Source organism: Salvelinus fontinalis, chromosome 12, assembly GCF_029448725.1.
Source record: "Salvelinus fontinalis isolate EN_2023a chromosome 12, ASM2944872v1, whole genome shotgun sequence".
Taxonomy (NCBI): domain Eukaryota; kingdom Metazoa; phylum Chordata; class Actinopteri; order Salmoniformes; family Salmonidae; genus Salvelinus; species Salvelinus fontinalis.
Genome location: NC_074676.1, coordinates 53,446,835 through 53,470,379, shown reverse-complemented (window position 1 = coordinate 53,470,379; position 23,545 = coordinate 53,446,835). Strand labels below are relative to the sequence as shown.

Sequence of the window (23,545 nt, the reverse complement as noted above, 5' to 3'; positions counted from 1 at the left end):
GTCGGTAGCAGGCGGCAACGGTGAGAGACTTATTTCTGGAGAGATTAATTTTTAAAATTTGAAGTTCGAACTGTTTGGGCATAGACTTGGAAAGTATGACAGAAGGTCCAAAAGAACAAAATGGCCTCCATCATTCTTAAAAGTGAAACGTTTGGAACCGCCAAGACTCTTCCTAGAGCTGCCCGCCTGGACAAACTGAGCAATCGGGGGATAAGGGCCTTGGTCAGGGAGGTGACCAAGAACCCGATGGTCACTCTGACAGAGTTCCAGAGTTCCTCTGTGGAGATGGGAGAACCTTCCAGAAGGACAACCTTCTCTGCAGCACTCCACCAATCAGGCCTTTATGGTAGAGTGCCCAGATGGAAGCAACTCCTCAGTAAAGTCACATGACTTGCTTTGAGTTTGCCAAAGGGCAACTAAAGGACTCCCAGATGATGAGAAACAAGATTCCCTGGTGTAATGAAACCAAGATTGAACTATTTGGCCTGAATGCCAAGTATCACGTCTGGAGGAAACCTGGCACCATCTCTTCAGTGAAGCATGGTAGTGGCAGGATGCTTTTCATCTGTAGGGACTTGGAGACTAGTCAGGATCGAAGGAAAGATGAACGGAGCAAAGTACAGAGAGATTATTGATGAAAACCTGCTCCAGAGCGCTCAGGACCTCAGACTGGGGCAAAGGTTCACCTTCCAACAGGACAACGACCCTAAGCACACAGCCAAGACAACTCAGGAGTGGCTTTGGGAAAAATCTCTGAATGTCCTTAAGTAGAGCCCGGACTTGAACCTGATCGAACATCTCTGGAGAGACCTGAAAATAGCTGTGCATCCAACCTGACAGAGATTGAGAGGATCTGCAGAGAAGAATGGGAGAAACTCCCCAAATACAGGTATGCCAAGTTTGTAGTGTCTTACCCAAGAAGACTTAAGGCTGTAAACACTGCCAAAGATGCTTCAACAAATTACTGATTAAAGGGTCTGAATATTTATGTAAATGTGATATTTCAGCTTTTTTTCACCTGTTTTTGTTTTGTCATTATGGAGTATTGTATGTAGATGGATTATCCATTTTAGAGTAAGGCTTTAACATAACAAAATGTGGAAAAAGTGAAGGGGTCTGAACACTTTCCGAATGCACTGTAGTTTACATTATTGTTAAAAGGGCAAAAGTAACAGGCAATACTGCTGTTTCCACTACAATTAAAATTAGCATTACTACTTAGCACCTACTAGTATGGTGGATGTTGTATTGGCATTCAAGGGTATTGGCATAAATGGGTTAAATGTGACAAAGAATTCCCAGTTATCTACAGGGGATAGATACAGCACCACAGAGTTAACTCAATTAAGGTTCAGTTTGATATTTCACAACCTTAGCTCTGACTGAGTAAAGCTCCTCCATTCTTTCATGCATCATGACTGAAGGCTTTACACAGCAATAAATCAATCACTGATCACACACACACACACACACACACACACACACACACACACACACACACACACACACACACACACACACACACACACACACACACACACACATTTAAAATTGCATGGCTAAAAGCTGTTTCCCTGTTGCTAGCTACCAAAGGCAGCCCTTAATTCCCTCCAATTACAAGTACAAAGGCCAATCTCTCCATCCAGCAAGATAAAAGTGATTGCCTGGAACCATTCACACACCACACTCTCCACTCCAGCAGCAAAGTCACACACAGGTACACACACAGACACACACACACTGGGTTGTTAAATGTTTGTCAGTTTTCATTTTCTTGCTTATTTACTATGGCTGTACCACGGTATATAGAACATTCAATAATGGAAAATAAGTTGTATTTGCTATCCTTTCTTTCTTCTTTAAACATATTGAAAACGTATTTGTGTCACCATTTTTTATCTCAATGTTTAAGGGAAAAATTACACCATGCCTCTAACCTACTTCAATTAATTTTCTATTTTCACTTTATCACAGTAAAGAATGGAACAGATTATTTAGAGATGTATTGGACGGAGGTCAGTGGGAGTACAACAACAACCACATGACGAATGCATGTTCCTGATGCTACTGCTACCGGGATGGCAATGATAACCACTTAGTAGGAAAGCCTGTTAAAACCAGGGGATAGAACCAGTTCAGGGAACCGAACAGAAAAACGGAACAAACTAAATTATTCAAGGAACAGAATCAGAACTGGGAACAAAAGTGATCTATACTCTTCTGAAACAGAACCATTATTTGAAAAGCATGTGAACCGGTTAATAACGTTATTTTACATTCTAGGCCTTTTTTTCAGTCCCACAAAAATCACAACAAAGCGCCTATGCAAAACCCTCACTCTGTCACTCAGAAATGTATTTCAGTGTCTGCCTGCCAGCTGGAAATCTTTGCCAGTGTGTGTGTGCGTGTGTCGGCTACCTGCCCCTTCCCCTCCGAAGCATAGGTTACTGTAGTCTACTGACAGCGTTGCAAGTGTGATTCAGAAATTATGGAGAGAGAATGGATTAACTTTTATAATGCTAGTTTAGGATACTATAGTTATCACGTTTTACATTGGATTTATTAACTACAAAAAGGTAAGACGTGTTTTTACTACTGGTAGCTCTGGTCTAATGTTAAGCCAACTCTCAGAAGTTGAAAGACATTCAAAGTTCCTCCATAGAAGCCATTCCTCCGTAGGTATAATTCTTCAGATAATGCGTGTCATAAGATGCCCAGTGCTTCAAGCCAAGCCTGCTCCTACACCCTCGCTCACTCTCTCCCCAACCGCAACATTTCTGTCACATCTCACACCCTAGTGACTGGCGGTTTGTCTTTCATTATGATTAAACCATGCTGTTACGGCAAAACACAATTTGCTTTTAACAACTTTCCTATAAAGGTTATATAGCTTACCTGCTCCATTGCATTCTGGGTAATAGTCATATAGAAACAATTATCTTACTTGAAATACATGAATTACAATTTTCTTTACGAGAGAAACAATGCTCTTACTTGAATTACAATTGTTGTCGGTGTTAGGTTGGAATGGAAGGTAAAAGTCTGTTTACAAAGTACAATAGCTGGAGTGGAGACCTGGAAAATAAATACTATTCTTTCAAAAAGGGTATTCTCACCTATGTTTGGAAGTATGGTGCGTAAGTTGTACATTTAATCATATAGCTCACTGGTTCAGGTTTCAGGCTTCAGGCCAATGATCATTTGACATACAGGTAACATCATCTAGTTAAATGCTGGCTGCTTTTGACATATATAAACTAGGAGGATGAGAGTAAAGAGAGCCAGAGAGAGAGGGGGATGAGTTTTCCTCATTACCTTTCCCTGTGGCCATGACAGTCCTAAAGGCAGGGAGAAAAAGAGGCCAGTGTGCTCTGCTCATCAATCTCTGCACATACCAGCAAAATAAATATGAATCACTTCAAGAATGGAGCAGGGGCACCCCTTTGCCAACGCAGTCCAAGAAGACTCAAACAGCATCCTTGTCTTTAAACAGCCGCTTGTATTGGTGGAGATGTACTGTAAGTTTGAGCTTTAGTTTGTGATCATTAGAGAGCGGATCTATGGCTGTGGCAGTTTTTAGGCTGAGTTCCTGTCTCCTAAGTGCCCTCTGAGTGAGCTGGCAGTCTGACGGTATGCTGGGGAGGGATACAGCTGTTGGTCAGACACTACATACTCATTACGTTCCCTTCAATAACGTTCCATGGGTTGTGAAGAGACAACACCACACTACAGGAGGGGAATTTTCCATGAGGCAGCCAGGCAGAGCCAAGCCAACAACCAGCACAGCCAAGAGAGGTCAGAAACAGCAGAGGGCAGGAGGGAGACGTGAGGAGATGTGATTGTAAACCAAACTATGTAAACCAAGATGCTCGTCTGATGAAAGATGGGATTTTAATAAGGACAGGAAGTTGACTGTGATTTAAACTGTGTCTTTTAACTTGAAGGATCTTTCAGCTTGTTGGGAAAGTGATACTGTCAACTAGGCTAAGTCAAGAGAGGACTTCGATGCAATGTCTTAGACCGCTGCGCCACTCCGTTAGGAAAATATGGCGCTGTACAACGTTACGGTCAGGAGTGTGCTACAGTAATTGTAATTGTAGTGTTACCAATACCCAAACAGTGAAAATAAAATTGCATTGATTTATCAAGACCAGTCCCCATGCTTGTCTCAGAGCAGCACGAAACTATGCTGAAATAGTTATTGCTTCAAACCCTATTGCTTCTTACTTCAATATGCTTTTTTTAAGACCTACATCACTTTTAACAGCACATTACTCAACAAGTGAGACTCATTTCGCCTACGGTAGGCCAACAGTATTTCTAAAAAATATATTTTTCAATGACGTGACTCTGCGCCAATAATTACATTTAGATGATTGGAGGATTCTAAATTAATGTCTGAGCAGCATTTTTAGTTAGGGTAATTCTGATCTGTAAGAATATCTAAGGGGCTTTTATATAATTCTAAATTAAATAATAATAATCGCTTTGTTTAAAAATGTATGATATTTTGGAGATGATTTCGTTTTCGTGTAACATAGAGTGAACCAGAAAAGGCCATTCTTGAACATGGGGTGAGACATTCGCACTAATTTGTAAATAAAGCCAGTGTCACGCCCTGACCTTAGAGATCCTTTTTATGTCTCTATTTTGGTTGGTCAGGTTGTGAGTTGGGGTGGGCATTCTATGTTTTTGTTCTATGTTGTCTATATCTACGTGTTTGGCCGGGTGTGGTTCTCAATCAGAGGCACCTGTGTTTTGTGGGTAGTTGTTTTCTGTTTTGTGTGAGTGCCTGACAGAACTGTTGCGTTTTGTTCCACTTTTGTTTTTTTGTTTCAGTGTTCGGGCTATATTAAAACACCATGAACACGTACAACGCTGCGCTTTGGTCTACTCCTTCTTCCTCAGACGAACATCGTTACAGCCAGTTTGTTACTTAGAATTATTTATTTCTGTTTATTTCGACGAGCGCCTTATGCTGGGAATGCAGGGAAAACTCAGGAAAACAAACATGAACAAACAGGTGGACAACAGAGGACTCTGGATGAGAGTGGTACAGACTCACGCCAGAGAGCCCTGCCTGCTGCCTCGACTCCCAGAAGGACCAACCCGGCACCGACCGTCAGTGTGTCCTCTGTGGCCGCAGATGGTGCACGTGAAGGCCCCTCCTCCAGCCTCCCTAAGCGCAGCCCCTCCCAGCTCCATTGGCACCGGAGCGGTGGTGATGGATGATGGAACCGACAGAGCCCTCTCTGGACGTCTGCGGGTGACCAGCAAGTTATCCAACCGAATTGACAGTTCCATTAGTTGGTCAAAGGTGATGGTGGCATCCCTGCAGGCTAACTCCCGACGGATGTCGTCGCGCAGGCTGCATCTGTAGTGATCGATAAGGGCCCTGTCGTTCCATCCTGCTCCGGCGGCCAAAGCCCAAAATTCCAGGGTGAACTCCTGTGCGCTCCTCGTCCCCTCTCAGGTGGAAGAGCCGTTCCCCCGCCGAGACTCCCTGTCTCTCCCAGCGGTCCATGGTCTGGAAAACGCGATCCATCGTGGTGCCGAGATGTTGCAGCATCGCCGAGTGTTCTTGGACACGCTCCTCGACTCCTCTGACCGGGGTACCTGATCCTGCTGACTCCATGGGTGGTGTGGAATTCTGTCAAGGTTGTGCGCTACTGGTGTAGAAGTCAGGTGCAGGAGAGCAGAGAGTTGTGATCAGGCGCACACTTTTTTAGGCCGAAGCAAACAACAGCCGGACGCAACTGCGTCAAACAAACCTCCAGCCAAAAGCGAAAGTGTAAAGCGCGACAAAGTCACAATGAAGAAAAAGAGTTAACAATAAACATACTACGGGTGAAATACGGTACCAGGGCAACACCAGCCTGGCGCGTCACACAAAACACGTAACAAATAACAATTCCACTCAAAGACATAGGGGGAACAGAGGGAATATATATGTAGAATGATTAGGGAATGTAAACCAGGTGTGCGGGGAAACAAGACAAAACAAATGGAACAATGAACAGTGGAGCGGCGATGGCTGGAAGACTGGTGACGTCGACCGCTGAACGCCGCCGAACAAGGAGAGGAGCCAACTTCGGCGGAAGTCGGGACAGTCGGTCACATATGTGTAAGAGAAAATGAACATAGTAAGTCAACCTGGACTCAGGGTTAGATGTGACATAGTAAAGTTAAATCTGGGATATTCCAATTAATATGACATGTCACGTTTCATTTGATATGTATTGGTTTTTGGATGTCCATCATTGATGTCGTATGATATGTTACAAATTACAATTTGTGTGATATCAAACTACAATTCATGCAATATGTCATAAAAAAACTACAATTCATGCAATATGTCATAAAATTGTCCATAATGAAATTGGAAAATGCTACCTTTGGGTTGCTAGACTTTCGCGGTATACTCCCACCCCTCCAGCCCATCTTACTTTCAATTTTGCCTTAAGTAACCAGTCTTACGTAACCATACCAACTGTAACATATCATACTTATTTGAGTGTCCAGGATTTACATTTACTATGTTACGTCTAGTATATGAGATCAGGCTGAGTAAATGAGCTGGGACATGAGGATTCACCATGCAATAAATCATCAGACAGTGCATGCTAATATAAGCATGTCTGTTGCACACTACACTAGGCCTTTAATGACCATGGCTTCTCTTACTGGGGAGATAACATAGATCAGGGCTGTGACCTACTAGATAACCAGCTCTGGAGCCAATGGAGCATGGACTCCTAATAAAAGTCAGACTACTGAAGCCACTCACATGCTCATTATATGATTCCCAAGTACTGTATTGGTAGCATCAATACTGCATCATAAGTTAACTGAAGACTCTGTAGATTAGAATACTGTAAACGGATGGGAACATGAATAATTCAGTAATGACTATGGTGCTCACAGACGGTATATTTCCAGTGGTGGTAGACATACAGAAGCTTATATTTAAGGAAATGGAGTCCTTTCTATTTAAGGCTCAGAGATTAGTGAGTCGTAATGCTGGCCAACCTTTGTGTTGTGTGAGTCTGACCATGTGATGTTATGAAGATTAACATTCATTTTGATTGGCACTTGGCTCTCTGTTTGCTTGTGTTTAATACTCTGGGCAGTCTGTGTGACATTTACATTAGGAAATCATTGAGTGAATGATGAACAGAATATTTCCTCCAGATCAACGCCTTTCTACTCTTCTGATCGCACCACATTATCTCACATCCATTCAGCTCACACAATTGGATAAACATTCAGTATTACCACATACATCAACAGACTATAAACACACACCCACGTGTTGCCATTGGGAATGTGGATGTGGTTATTTGTGTGTGTGAGTTTGCATGTGTGAAGATATGCAGGTGTGTGTTATGTTCTGCGTGTGTGTAGAAGCAGGGGGTGGTGTTTTGAGAGAGGCCGGACAGCCCCCTCAGTGCGAGAGAACACATTGATAACCAGCCACCCGGTGTGGATCAAGCGCAGCATAAAAAAACAACCAGTCCACCGTATGGGTCCACAGCAGCGGAAAATTGTGTCCACCAAAGCGTGCAGGGTGGGGAGAGGAAATGACAACCAAGACATGAAATCCTAATGAAAATCAAATCCAGTCTGGTGGCTCCAGAGACAAATCTAGACTGCTCACTGAAACTCCCCACAGATAGGAGTGGTGAAAACCAGATAATGGCATGTGGTTGAAGGTAAATGTATAACGAGCGTGCATATGTGTGATTGAATGTGTTTGTGCCCTGTGTGTGTACAGGTACTGTGTGTGTGTGTGTGTGTGTGTGTGTGTGTGTGTGTGTGTGTGTGTGTGTGTGTGTGTGTGTGTGTGTCTGTGAATTTCTGTGTGCAGTCTACTGTGCATTGGCAGGGAAGGAGTGTTAAGTAAAGAGTCAGCCTGTATCATTTAAATGTTACTGAAATACCTTTTCCTCCCTCTTCCATGTCTCCTGCACACCCTAAGCACAGAGCATCCAGAACGGAGCAAAGGCAGATGCTCCAGCAGTCTCGCCGGACCGACCTGCCTCACCTCACCTAGCAACTTCAGAGCAACGGTCAGAGCAGAGCCTCAGAGCAGAGCCTGGGCTACTGCAGTTTAATTAAAGACCCCCTCACCTTAGAGAGGCACATAAAGGACAGCAGGATAATTACTGCCTGGCTTCACCCAGGATAGACACACAGCCTACAACAACAGGAAATTAACCAAACTGCCAAACTTCTGCTAATTTCTTCCACCGATGTCACGGCCGTCATTGAAGGAAGACCACTGTTGTAAGCGTACATTTTCCTTTTTATTTAAAATGTCGCCAACAAAACAACAAACGAAAGAAACAACCGTGAAGCTTACAGGGCTATAGTGCCAAAAACAAAGTTAACTACCCACACTGAAAGGAGTGAAAAAGGGATACCTAAGTATGGTTCCCAATCAGAGACAATGAAAGACAGTGTGTCCCTGATTGAGAACCATACCCGGCCAAAACATAGAAATACAAATAATAGAACGAAAGAACATAGAATTCACACCCTGACCCAACCAAATAGAGACATAAAAAGGATCTCTTAGGTCAGGGCGTGACACCCAGCCCCATGTCAAGGGCAGACTAAAGCTCTGGCCGTGTCCTATACCCATACTTGCTAAATAGTAAGCCGTTTGAGTTTGCGAAAAAATTATAGTCTAATAGTATGTGAATTTTTGTAAATCGAGTATGCCAGGATGTTATACTAATTTCGGCTTTTCATCTAGTAGAATTTGCTGCAGCCTTTCTGAAATGTCACAGCCACAATGCATTGGAAGATGGAGGCTGTGAGTTTTGATAGCTAGATCTCTTCAAGTAAACAACTTGGAAGATGGCGAATAGTGAAGCTTCTGCGGAGGTATTCAAATGTAAGTAATTTTTGTTCTGCTTAAAACGACCATGACTATTTAATTGTAACGTTACATCTTTGAAAACAGATCTGCAGCCTACTGCCTGCCGTATATTCAGCTAGCTATGTGCTTTAGAATGTCTAGAAGTTATAACTGTTCAAACAGTAACGTTAGCTACATGGTTAATTGCTTGCTGTTGAGAGATTTTTCATTTAATAATAGCCTAGTTAGCTAGCTAGCTAGCTACTTGTTGTAAATACTTTTGTTCAAACTTTTCCAGGGTCTGATGACTATACCAGGCATTTAATTCAGTGGCAAACATGGCAGGAGAAATGCATCAAAAAAAGGTTTTGTCATGTGGCCATAGTTAGCTCTCTTGTCACTGCACTATGAACTGCCACTAGCTATACGTTAGAAACATGGTAGCCTAGCTACATTCCTATTTTCCACAGTGGTGCTCAACCCAACACTTCTCTTTTCTTCTATTTCTCACTTCAGTTTATTTGTGTTGAGCTGATTGTAATGTTCATGCTACGTAATATTAGTTTCTACCTGAAAGGTTACAGCCTGAATCGGTCTAGGTAGGTTCATTGCACATAACCTGTTATGGTGAAAGTAATGATAAGCTGCACTTGTTACTGTTTCACCTTGCCACTCCAATTTGATCAAGTATGTGGCAGTCTAGACTTCTGTAGAAAGTACTCACAATAACTTTGATCATGTTTCTGTTAATGTTGTACATCATCTTATGTCTTTTCAGGATCTAGTTGAAGGAGTGTGAGTTGGAGGGGCAGTTGTCACGTGCATGGGTGAAAAAGAACTGGGAGAACCATAAGCAAAAGTACACAGTATCTTTACATTTATTGCTGTATTTGGCTAATAAAGTTTCCCTTTTCTCTGTCAGCAACAACACTTTACCATCTTATTCCTATGCTTCACCCGGCACATTAATGTTAGTGTGAATATATACAGTCGTGGCCAAAGGCTTTGATAATGACACAAATACTAATTTCCACAAGGTTTGCTGCTTCAGTGTCTTTAGATATTTTTGTCAGATGTTACTATGGAATACTGAAGTATAATTACAAGCATTTCATAAGTGTCAAATGCTTTTATTGACAATTACATGAAGTTGATGCAGAGTCAATATTTGCAGTGTTGACCCTTCTTTTTTCTCAATGGGATTAAGTCTGGGGAGTTTCCTGGCCATGGACCCAAAATACCAATGTTTTGTTCCCCGAGCCATTTAGGTATCACTTTTGCCAATGGCAAGGTGCTCCATCATGCTGGAAAATGCATTGTTCGTCACCAAACTGTTCCTGGATGGTTGGGAGAAGTTGCTCTCGGAGGATGTGTTGGTACCATTCTTTATTCATGGCTGTGTTCTTAGGCAAAATTGTGAGTTAGCCCACTCCCTTGGCTGAGAATCAACCCCACACATGAATGGTTTCAGGATGCTTTACTGTTGGCATGACACAGGACTGATGGTAGCGCTCACCTTGCCTTCTCCGGACAAGCTTTTTTCCGGCTGCCCAAAACAATCGGAAAGGGGATTCATCAGAGAAAATGACTTTACCCCAGTCCTCAGCAGTCCAATCCCTGTACCTTTTGCAGAATATCAGTCTGTCCCTGATGTTTTTCCTGGAGAGAAGTGGCTTCTTTGCTGCCGTTCTTGACACCAGGCCATCCTCCAAAAGTCTTTGCCTCACTGTGCGTGCAGATGCACTCACACCTGCCTGCTGCCATTCCTGAGCAAGCTCTGTACAGGTGGTGCCCCGATCCCGCAGCTGAATCAACTTTAGGAGACAGTCCTGGCGCTTGCTGGACTTTCTTGGTCGCCCTGAAGCCTTCTTCACAACAATTGAGCAACTCTCCTTGAAGTTCTTGATGATCCGATAAATGGTTGATTTTGGTGCAATCTTACTGGCAGCAATATCCTTGCCTGTGAAGCCCTTTTTGTTCAAAGCAATGATGACGGCACATGTTTCCTTGCAGGGAACCATGACTGACAGAGGAAGAACAATGATTCCAAGCACCACCCTCCTTTTGAAGCTTCTAGTCTGTTATTCAAACTCAATCAGCATGACAGAGTGATCTCCAGCCTTGTCCTCGTAAACACTCATGCCTGTGTTAATGAGAGAATCACTGACATGATGTCAGCTGGTCCTTTTGTGGCAGGGTTGAAATGCAGTGGAAATGTTTTTGAGGGATTCAGTTCATTTGCATGGCAAAGAGGGACTTTGCAATTAATTGCAATTAATCTGATCATTCTGGAGTATATGCAAATTGCCATCATACAAACGAAGGCAGAAGACTTTGTGAAAATTAATATTTTTGTAATTCTCAAAACTTTAGGCTAAACGACTGTACAGTGCCTTCAGAAAGTATTCACACCCCTGGACTTAATCCACATTTTGTTGTGTTAGAGCCTGATTTCAAAATGGATTCAATTGTTGTTTTTTCTCACCAATTTACACACAATACCCCATAATGACAAAGTGAAACATGTTTTGAGAATGTCACGTTCCTGACCTGTTTTCTCTTGTTTTGTATGTCTTTATTGGTCAGGGCGTGAGTGTTGGGTGGGTAGTCTATGTTTTGTATTTCTAGGTTGGTTTTTGTGTTCGGCCTGGTATGATTCTCAATTAGAGACAGGTGTGTATCGTTTGTCTCTAATTGAGAGTCATACTAAGGCAGCCAGGGTTTCACTGGGGTTTTGTGGGTGTTTGTTCCTGTGTCCACACATGGACGGTTGAAGGTTAGTCACGTTTGTTGTTTTGTAGTTTTGTAGTGTCTTGTTTGCTGTTTTCATTAAAAGATGGCTTATTTCCCTCAATCCGCATCTTGGTCCTATCCATGCTCCTCCTCGTTTGAGGAGGAGAACAACATTGACTGCCTTTACAGAGAAAGTTTAGCAAATTTATTGAAAATGAAATAGAGAAATATCTCATTAACCTGTCTAGGATCAGCGTGGCGCTAGCGGCACACCCCCCCCCCCCCCACTGAAAAACCAGTGCCGCGAAATTCAAAAAAAATATTTTTTTAAAATATTTAACTTTCACACATTAAAGTCCAATACAGCTAATGAAAGACACAGATCTTATGAATCCAGTCAACATTTCCGATTTTTAAAATGTTTTACAGGGAAGACACAATATGTAAAGATGTACATCTATTACCTAAAAACACATTAGCATATTCCACCATCTTTTATTTGTCCACCAACACCAGTAGCCATCACCAATTCGGCTAAACTAAGATATTTATAGCCCCTAACCAACAAAAAAACTCATTAGATGACAGTCTGATAACATATTTATGGTATGGGATAGGTTTTGTTAGAAAAAAGTGCATATTTCAGGTATATGGCATAGTTTACAATTGCACCCACCATCACAAATGGACTAGAATAATTACAATGAGCAACGTGTTTACCTAACTACTAATCATCAAACATTTCGTAAAAATACACAGCATACACGAATCGAAAGACACAGATCCTGTGAATACAGACAATATTTCAGATTTTCTAAGTGTCTTACAGCGAAAACACAATAAATCGTTATATTAGCTTAGCACATAGCAATTAGCAGCCCAGCATTGATTCTAGCCAAAGTGAGCGATAAAAGTCAACATCGCCAAAAGATATTAATTTTTTCACTAACCTTCTCAGAATTCTTCCGATGACACTCCTGTAACATCACATTACAACATGCATATACAGTTTGATCGAAAATGTTTATATTTAGCCACCAAAATCATGGTTAGACAATGTGAAATGTAACTCAGCTGGTCAGAATTTGTCCTTGCGCCACTTAGACAGTGATCTACTCTTATACATAAATACTCATAAACGTGACTAAAAAATATAGGGTGGACAGGGATTGATAGACAATTTAATTCTTAATACAATTGCGTTATTACATTTTTTAATTTATCCTTACTTTTCAATACAGTTTGCGCCAAGCGAAGCTACGTCAAAAAACATGGCGTCCTAAGCCACTAAAATGTTTCGACAGAAACACGATTTATCATAATAAAAATGTCCTACCTTGAGCTGTTCTTCCATCAGTATCTTGGGCAAAGGATCCTTTCTTGGGAGAAATCGTCTTTTGGTGGAAAGCTGTCCTCTTGCCATGTGGAAATGTCAACTACGTTCGGGATGAACTGAAAAGCGTTCCCAACTTTTCACATCGTTGCAAAAATAAATGTCCCAAAATCGCACTAAACGGATATAAATTGCTATAAAACGCTTTAAATTAACTACTTTGTGATGTTTGTAACTCCTATAACGAGTGAAAAGATGACCGGAGAAATATAACAGGCTAAACTAATGCTTGGAACAGGAGAGGGTCGGTGTCTTCCACGCGCGTTACGCAGCAAGAAAAGACTTGCTAGCTAAAGGTTTTTTTCATTTGTAGTGCCTGTGAACGAGCAATCGAGCCCGTTGGAATCGTCATCACGTAAAGGCATCCAGGGGAAGACGTAAGAAGTGTCCGTATAGTCATAGCAACGACAGTGCCCGTTTAAATGACTTCAGAAAAGTGGCCAACGTTTCTCAAATCTGACTCCATGTCAGGGAAATTGCTGTAGAATGGGCTCTGTTCCACTTAGAGACAAAATTTCAACTCCTATAGAAACTATAGACTGTTTTCTATCCAATAATAATAATAATATGCATATTGTACGATCAAGGATTTTGTGGGAAGCCGTTTAAAAAATTAGCCACATTAGCATAAATAGTCTAAACAGCGCCCCCATCCCCAACAGGTTAACATAAGTATTCACACCCTTGAGTCAGTACATGTTAGAATCACCTTTGGAAGGTGATTACAGCTGTGAATTTTTCTGGGTAAGTCTCTGAGATCTTTACACACCCGTATTGTACAAACAAATATTGTTGATCGTTGCTAGACAGACAGCCTTTTTCAAGTCTTGCCATAGATTTTCAAGACGATTTAAGTCAACACTGTAACTAGCCCACTCAGGAACTTTCTATGTCGTCTTGGTAAGCAACTCCAGTGTGTACTTGGCCTTGTGTTTTAGGTTACTGAATTAGTCCTTTCCGATGACAAGCTTACGCATAACATGATGCAGCCACCACTATGCTTGAAAATATGAAGAGTGATGCTCAGTAATGTGTTGTGTTGGATTTGCCACAAACATAACGCTTCCTATTCAGGACATAAAGTTAATTTCTTTGCCATATTTTTTTGCACCTTCACTTTAGTGTCTTATTGCAAACAGGATACATGTTTTGGAATGTTTTTATTCTGTACATGCTAATTTATTTTCACTCTGTAATTTAGGTTAGTATTGTGGAGTAACTAGAATGTTGTTGATACATCCTAAGTTTTCTGCTATCACAGCCATTAAACTCTGCAACTGTTTTAAGTCACCATTGACCTCATGGAGAAATCCCTGAGTGGTGTCCTTCCTATCCAGCAATTCAGTTAGGAAGAACGCCTGTAACTTTGTAGTAACTGGGTGTATTGATACACCATTCAATGTGTAATTAATAACTTCACCATGCTCAAAGGGATATTTCATGTCTGCTTTTTTTATCTACCAATCGGTGTCCAACTTTTGGTGGCATTGGAAAACATCCCTGGTCTTTGTGGTTGAATCTGTATTTGAAATTCACTGCTCGACTGAGTGACATTACAGATAATTGTATGTGTGGGGTACAGAGATGAGGTAGTCATTCAAAAATCACGAAAGACTATTATTGCACACAGAGTGAGTCCATGCAACTTATTATGTGAGTTGTTAAGCAAAGGGGTTGAATACTTATCATAGGGGCGCAACTTTGGTTTTAGAAGTGGGGGGGACATTAAAAAAATAAAAAATATCCAGTTGGATAAAAACTCTAAACAGACTACCCGACCACTCAGGAGTCTGCAATTTCAGAATGTGGGGGGACATGCCCCCGTCCCCCCGTCCCCAGTGAAAGCTGTGCCCCTGACTTATTGACATTTCAGCTTTTAATTTATTATTAATTTGTTAACATTTCTAAAAACATAATTCCTCATTGACATTATGAGTTATTGTGTGTAGTCCAGTGACACAACATTTTAATGTAATTCATTTTAGATTCAGGCTGTAAAACAACAACATTTTGACGAAGTCAAGGGGTATGAATCGTTTCTGAATGTACTGTACATTTTAGAAATGTGAAACTATTCCAGAGAAATGCACTGCAATTGGCATACTACCTTTTACAGGCCTTTACATGTAGTACATGTATGTTTGATGCTGAAAGCTATCCGTTTCTATATTTTTCAGGAGTTGAAAGCTCCCTGCACCAGAGTCAGCACGGAGGGAGGCCACAACCGCATACTGGAAGTGGTATGCGGTGATGGATGAGGTGCTGCGGGTTATGCCACTCCATCACCCCACCGGTCATCATCTCCTCCTCTCCCTCCCAGAAGGGTCCAGATGTGGTCGCGGGAGAAGGATGTGACTGCCAGGGAGGCACAACTTTTGCCTATTAAAGTGGCCATGATTAAGAAGTATTTTTATGTATAGCTATTCAGTTATTCATTTTCTACTGTTTTTGGTGAAATCCTTTTTTAAACCCAAAGTGGATTTCTGTATTCATTAAAAAGTATTTATTGCTTGTAATAAAAACATATATTTGATACCGGTACATCTACTGTTGTGTTTTACTTTCAACATAAAAAATTACACTCGCACATTTGAGCATCTTGTTGCAGGTGCATGGTAACAATTAGATAAGTTGAAAGAAAAAAGAAACCTGCACACTGCTTTTGCTAGTATTACTTTTACTGAAGCTTGAGTGTCATGCCTTCATTAGAGCTTTTTGCTTAACTAAACTAAATAAACCATCTTTGGTATAATAATTGATTACATTTCAAAAGCGCTTTTCATCATCTCAAAACACATCAAAAGCCAAAAACAAACAAGCAATACATAATGTGTAGCCTAGCTATAGTTGGCTAGGTCAACCAATAGAGGCCAAGTCTGAGTCCATGCATCCTCCAAAGATTGAGAAGGACAGTTCATGGGGCTTGAACAGAGGAAGGTGGTCAGGGATATGGTTGATGAAGATGAAGTCTGGTGACGATCTCCCCAAATACAGGTGTGCCAAGCTTGTAGTGTCATACCCAAGAAGACTCGAGGCTGTAATCGCTGCCAAAAATGCTTCAACAAAGTACTGAGTAAAGGGTCTGAATACTTATGTAAATGTTATATTTTAGTTTTTTCAAAAACCGGTTTTCGTCTTTGTCATTATGGGGTATTGTGTGTAGATTGATGAGGAAACAAATACATTTTATCAATTTTAGAATAAGGCTGTAACGTAACAAAATGTGGAAAAGGTGAAGGGGTCTGAATACTGTCCAAATGCACTGTGTATCGGTCCGCTAATACAGCACTAAAGGCCCGGTGAATGTATTTTTTTATTACATGTTATTTGTTTTTATTTTTATTTCTTCAAGGGGTGGAGCAGTACCCTACTTACCGGGGATATGGTAGTAGGCAAGCCAGACATTGGACAAGGCCACTGGCTCCCTCATTCCACCACATGCTCACATTAAAAGCAAAAAAAGGGGAAAGCTATTCCAATTGCCTGCAAGTGGCCTCCTCGGTCATCAATATAGTGTTTTGTGTACTCTACTTCCTAGTCCTCTGACGGCAACTCACTTCTTCTAACGGCCTAGTTCACACGTTTAATCTCCAATCTGCTGTAGGATATCTGGCACCATGTCGCCATCTAGGAGACCAGGGGAGGTACGGCGGATGTCAGGGTGAATGCAGGCTGTGATTGATTCCCTCTCCCACAGATGTGACATTCTGTTCCGACCATCTGATATGGATCACAAGGAATGAAAGGCAACAGGCGGACCAGCGAGCAGAGCGAGGGGAAAGAGCTTGAGACAGAGGTGAAACAAGTCCAACGCTCTCTGGCCTCTCATGTCTCCACTGGTTACCACCCTCACTCCGAGCTGGAAGGGTGGCGGGGAAAGGGCATAATGGGCTACTTTCAGAACAAGCATTCCCTTTGGCTTGTAACGAGACTGCTGTAATGCTCAGCCACATTGAAATGACACATAGAGTTCATCCCATCAGAGACACAATCAATAAAATCACAGGCACAAGGGCAGAGAGATAGAGGAATTGAGAAGTGTGTGCTGGTGTGTGCGTGTGTGTGTAGTGGACAGCCATCATGGCCACACACACACAGTGACACACACAAACAGCACTCATCATAAATCAGCACTCACACACACACCTCCCCATCCAGAGGGGAGAGCATCTCCTTCTTAAGCACCAAAGTCATCACCATCCCCCCATTAGTATTTCACAACCATTTTACTTCAGCAGGGTGGGTGCACTATAAGCAGCTCTACATGTATCCTCACTCTCTTCTGTCAGCTGGCTGGTCGGGCTGGTTCCCGCTGAGTCTCTCTCCCAATTCTGTCTCAATTCTCTCTCTCTCTCTCTCTCTCTCTCTCTCTCTCTCTCTCTCTCTCTCTCTCTCTCTCTCTCTCTCTCTCTCTCTCTCTCTCTCTCTCTCTCTCTCTCTCTCTCTCTCTCTCTCTCTCTCTGGGATGAGAGAGATGTGTTCTGTCTGTGTTGTTGGTGAACTTGAATGGGAGACAGGAAAAACAGAAAGAGTGTGAGTTGTGAGAACTCATCAATATGTGTTTTAAATGTGAGAGAATGATGGACCAGAGCGAATGGAGAGAGATATACAGTCTGGCACAGAGACCGACAAGGCTGCCTGTTAGAAATGTAGTATGGTCAGCCTCAGACAATCATCATTCTTTCTTTCTGACTGCCTGGCTGTTTCTGTTTGTACGGAGGATTTGGGAGTCCCGGGCTTTGCAGCTCTTCCCCAGCAATTACCTGCCTGACAGGAGGATGATCTGCGCAAACAAACAAAGAGATGGAGACGTTGCGGAAACAGGACGACGGCAATCGCACTGCCATCTCCTCTCCTCCTGCACGACACGCTGTTATATTGTGTGTGTGTGTGTGTGTGATTGCGCGTGTGTGTGTGCTCATAACATAAAGAATGCCAAACACTGTCGGTTAGTCCACAAGTTTCTCATTCTCTCTCTACACTACAGTACCACAGGCACACAAATAAGCCATTATTTAATTTTCCCTAGACAGTAGCCTTTTCAGTTGGCACATTTAATTAATTTATATCCATTGGCATTTTGTATAATTAGGCTACAGCGGGCTGATATCAAACCTGGCTCTCTCTGTGTGGGGACATATTGACTGTATCAGTTTCTTGCCTGGGAAAATGGTCCCCTCCTACCTATTGCTTCTCTCCCTCTCCATCCCCATGAGAGGTACATTGCTTTGCTCCAGGCAGAGAAAATATGGATGGTTAACTTTCCTCACAAGGTCAAACCCTCCCTGAACAGAGTTAAGACTTGGGTTGACCTTACAGTCCATTAAAGTGAACCGCTGAACCACAGTCATCAAGGGAGAGAGCACTGGAGATCTGCTCGCTCCCTGCTTTGCTTAGTCTTACAGAAATGTGTGTGTGTGTCTGTGTGTGCATGTGTTTTCGTCAGCAGCATCATTTACAGGAAGCTTTTACTCCAGTATGGATGCCGTCAATACCAGCTACAACCAAATACATTTTTAAGAGCACTCTAACATCACAGGGTTGGCTATCTGCTTTGATATCTTCCCTTCATTAAGCCACTGGAGAGCAAGACTTTCAACTCCTCCAACAACCCTCCACCAGCTAATATCTCCAAAGGTACTCAACAGTACTAGACAAGCAGCTCATCATAACATGTAGGAGGATACTGGGGTCAAGCCACCTGACCTGTGTGTTTATGGCCCAGGGCTGAGTATCGAGAAGCAGTGCTCCATAATGACATGATAACAGGCTGTTTTTATGCTCATCTGTAACTCAGTCTCACACACAGCGCCGGGGGTGAGAGATACGCATCAGGTACATCTAGCACAGCTCAGAGCTGACATTGGGTGGAGCGCTGCACCCCTCACAAGCGGAGAAAGAGAAAGAGTAGGAAGAGAGAGCGAGAGAGAAAGTGTGTTTCAGATAGCCATCAGCACTAATGACTGGCTTCCATCATTACTGTCAACATTACTGGCCCTGCGTTGGGCTTATTGTGCTCCTTCACCAGACATAATTATCACCAATTCAGGATCTTTGAAATACAAAGCTTCTCAAAACACCAAACACAGAATGTTAGGAGGGATGTGGTCTAGCCTAATCTGTATCCAAAACCTCTCCAACACGTTAAGGTTCAATGCAAATGTAAGCCAAAGGGTCAAGTGAGGGCATGGCTGGGGATTGTGTGTGGGCGAGGGACAGGTGTGTTTTTACTTTTTGGCTTAGCTAAGCTTGATAAGATCACAATAACAGATATATTTTCTACCTTTGTTTTCTAAATGTGTGAGTTCGTATCTTGAATTTTGTCAGTGTGTTTGTGTGTGTATCAAATTTAAAAAAAATGTGTCACATGTGCCGAATACAACAGGTGTAGTAGACCTTACAGTGAAATGCTTACTTACAAGCATTTAACCAACGACACAGTTAAGAAACAGAAGTGTTAAGAAAGTAATTACTAAAATAAACTGAAGTAAAAAAAATAAATAATAATAATAATAATTAAAGAGCAACAATAAAGTAACGGCAGCCAGGCGATATACAGGGGTACCGGTACAGAGCCAATGTGCAGGGGCACAGGTTAGTCGAGGTAATTGAGGTAATATGTACACTACCGTTCAAAAGTTTGGGGTCACATAGAAATGTCCTTGTTTTTGAAAGAAAAGCTCATTTTTTGTCCATTAAAATAACATCAAATTGATCAGAAATACAGTGTAGATATTGTTAATGTTGTAAATGACTATTGTAGCTGGAAACGGCAGACTTTTTTGGAATATCTACATAGGCGTACAGAGGCCCATTATCAGCAACCATCACTCCTGTGTTCCAATGACATGTTGTGTTAGCTAATCCAAGTTTATCATTTTAAAAGGCTAATTGATCATTGGAAAACCCTTTTGCAATTATGTTAGCACAGCTGAAAACTGGTGTTCTGATTGAAGAAGCAATAAAACTAGCCTTTTTTAGACTAGTTGAGTATCTGGAGCATCAGCATTTGTGGGTTCGATTACAGGCTCAAAATGGCCAGAATCAAAGACTTTCTTCTGAAACACGTCAGTCAATTCTTGTTCTGAGAAATGAAGGCTATTCCATGTGATAAATTGCCAAAAACTGAAGATCTCGTACAACGCTGTGTACTACTACCTTCACAGAACACCGTAAACTGTCTCTAACCAGAATAGAAAGAGTAGTGGGAGGCCCCGATGCACAACTGAGCAAGAGGACAAGTACATTCGAGTGTTTAGTTCGAGAAACAGACGCCTCACAAGTCCTCAACTGGCAGCTTCATTAAATAGTATGTGCAAAACACCAGTCTCAACGTCAACAGTGAAGAGGCGACTGTAACGTCTGCATGCAACTCACACCCTCAAACACATAGATCCCCTGAGCGTAAAATGGATTTAAGTTTCCCTGCATTAAAGTCCCCGACCACTAGGAGCGCAACCTCATGATAAGCATTTTCTTGTTTGCTTGTGGTTGTATACAGCTCGTTGAGTGCAGTCTTAGTGCCAGCATCGGTTTGTGGTGGTAAATAGACAGCTACGAAAAATATAGATGAAAACTCTCTTGGTAAATAATGCGGTATACAGCTTATCATGAGATACTCTACCTCAGGCGAGCAAAACCTTGAGACTTCCTTAATATTACAATTTTTTTGCTGGATCAGTGGAGTGAGCTGCAGACAGGGGAGAGGAGGGTCACTGAGGTGGGCACACCTCCTGTCTCTCTGTAATCAGGCACCAAAGTAAAGCGTACTCTCCCATTCCCCCTTGAATGGCCACTTTAACATTCACCTGGACCATAAAGGACCATGCCAACACCCCGTCACACTCACACTTCAGGCCGGCTTAGAGGGGACTTTAACACTCTGTTGACCACCAGCTCCATAAACGTCCAGAGCAACAAACGTATCTGCTGTGCTCACTGACTCGCAGGTGTACCACTTTCTTTACCTTTATTTTTCCATTTTCAGTCAAACCCACCTGCACTGTCCTGAGCCTTTTGGAAATACTTAGACAACTGCATGAAATAGAATACGAAAAAAGAAGACTCCAGTTATCCTCGATCACTTCATAGAAAGAGATAGAGAAATAGAATGGAGAGAGAGTCAGAGAGAGAGAAAGAGATGGGGGAGAAAGAGACCCAGAAAGATAGAGAAATATGGGCACCTGCACCTCCCGGTTGTGCTGTGCTGTACTTATTCTGAATCATCGTTGAGGCTCTCGACTGCTTAGCGTTTCATTTCTAATACAGGGATTTATGGTGAGAGGGAATACACCATCAGCTTATTCTGGAGGCAAACTTGGCGCCCTGCCTGAGCTATAAGATAAATAAGAAACGTGGATGTTGTGTTGTCCTGGCGTTTGGTAAACGTTGCTGTAGCGTCAGAGGAGAGTTGGGAGGGCGACCTGATTCCCTTGATGAAGCGGGCCAACAGAGCCAGACAACTCTGGCGGTAAAAGTATCAGACACAGTCTCACCAGACACATAATTATTTTTTTTAATTTCTCCTTAGTTTACATGTCGCAGCCAGCGGCCTATTAACTCTATTTTCAATCTAACAATTTATGTTTGTGTCTCCCAGATTAGCCAGACAATTGCAGTATCAGTGGAAAGAGAACTGTGTACATTTTGCAGCAGTATCGAGACGATGTTATTAACCTTAGACTGCTGATGATGTCATACTCTTAGCAAAAGGTGTGTAACAAACATCTTGTCTCATCACACACTAATAACCATGTAATATATCAACAGCAATACATATGGAAAGTAAAGCTCCCTATCGTGATGGGTAAAATTCTGATGAAAAGCCATTCATTAATTCGGCACCTGCCTCTGCTTGAACCTCGCCCTTTGATGGAGAGAGAAATAAGAATGCGCAGCAACTGGGAATTGGTGGGAAGGCGCGCACCTTCAATGCAGTTGTTCTTCTACAAGTCTAGCTTACTAGGAATCCAGGTTTAAAACAATACCATTGAAGGAGAAAGGAGATTCAGCAACACTTGGAGGACAATGGAATTAAACGTTTTTTTTAAAAAAGCTTCTTGCTAAATCTAGAACCAACGCATTTTGGCTTTCAACAGTTTTTCCCCAACACATTCCATTAGCAGCAACTGTTGAGTGCACACCTTTGTAAAATGTCACCATGTTTCTATTTTATAAAATCAACTGATTCGCGATGACAAGATGTAGCCTAGGCTATGCTTCATATGTTAATTGGAACTTAATTTTCCAATGATGGGCAACGGTTGGCCTACTACTTTGCTGTGTCACTATTCAGCCATAATGTCCTTTGCCACTTTAAATAGAGTAAAATGTGACTGGGGGAGGCAGCTGCTCCAAGTTATCAGTCACTCCAAGTTATCAGTCACTCCAAATGAATGCCAGATAAAATCGGCAGCGAGCTATCAAAGCAAGTATAGCCTACATAAGAGGCTGTGTCAAAGGGAAACGGGGAGGGAAAATATCTGAAATAAAATGCTTCTAAATCGCTTTCCTATCTTCCAACACCCCCCTTGTTTTTGAAGTTAGACGCTGACTGTTTCAGTGATGCTCTGGGAGATCAGTAAGAGCTGATTGCCTTGAGAATCCTCCCCTCACACCGTTCGTTCACCCACATGAACACAGAGCCAAAGAAACGTTCAACTGGGTATCTGAGCGGAATATAGATGTGGCTGTTGACAAGAGTTCGCCCGTGATTTGCACATAGCTCCACACTTTACCCTGTTCCGCCCATTGGACGCCTATGTGAACGGCATCCGTAAAAGGACTGATTGACCACTGCAGATTAATGTCAAACTCGACACTCTCACCAAGACGACCAGGTGCCGCAAATGCAACATGTAACACATCATCGACTGCCTCCTAATCATATCTTTCGTGGTATTCAGTTATTAAATCACTATATGGCTTCATTTAGTTTCTCTTTAATTGTAGGTTTCATTCAATCTATAATATCGTAGGCTAGGAGCCTATGCAATGCAAATAATCATTACCCCTTTGCCGTGTATTAAGTGTGGCATGTTAAAGTTCAGAATTTAAATCATTGATAAAGATCATAATATAAATCATTGATGAACAGCTGCGGGAGAGCGCTATGCAATGCCACATAAAATGTTCCTGCTTACCTGTGAGATAAGGAACGCAATGAGGATGCCGATGCTAATCTCCATGGTCTCAATTCTCTGGGAATAAAATTCAAAACAAGGTACAGGATTGACCAGCTCTGCTCATAATTCCAGAGTCGAACTGCCAGTGCGAGAGTAAAAGAGCTTGCCGCGAGCTGCCAACTTCCCAAATAGAACTGCAGCCTCTAAGCATTGGATAGAGGCGCGGAGACCACAACCAATAGATTTATAGGGGGATTTTTTTTTGATCCACCGGCGTCTGTATGAATCATAAAAATTATAGGGTTCGAATTTTATTATATACAGACAAATGACATGGACTGACTCACATTCATATGTGTTTGAAAATTATATTATATATAATTAGTCAGAAATAAATGTTGGATGTAGGCAAACAAATGATTGATCTGTAAA

The 23,545-nt window shown here is 42.1% G+C and overlaps 1 protein-coding gene across 1 annotated transcript in view; it reads right to left on the bottom strand.

Annotated features, from left to right (window-relative positions):
* Window positions 1–23,333, bottom strand: part of LOC129867600 (cadherin-13-like) — a 276,247-nt gene extending 252,914 nt beyond the window's left edge. Inside the window, exon 1 of the mRNA XM_055941106.1 lies at window positions 23,132–23,333. Within this exon, the coding sequence (XP_055797081.1) occupies window positions 23,132–23,176 (45 nt within the window). The 5' untranslated portion in view covers window positions 23,177–23,333. The remainder of the gene's footprint in view (window positions 1–23,131) is intronic.
* Window positions 23,334–23,545: the final 212 nt, after the last annotated feature.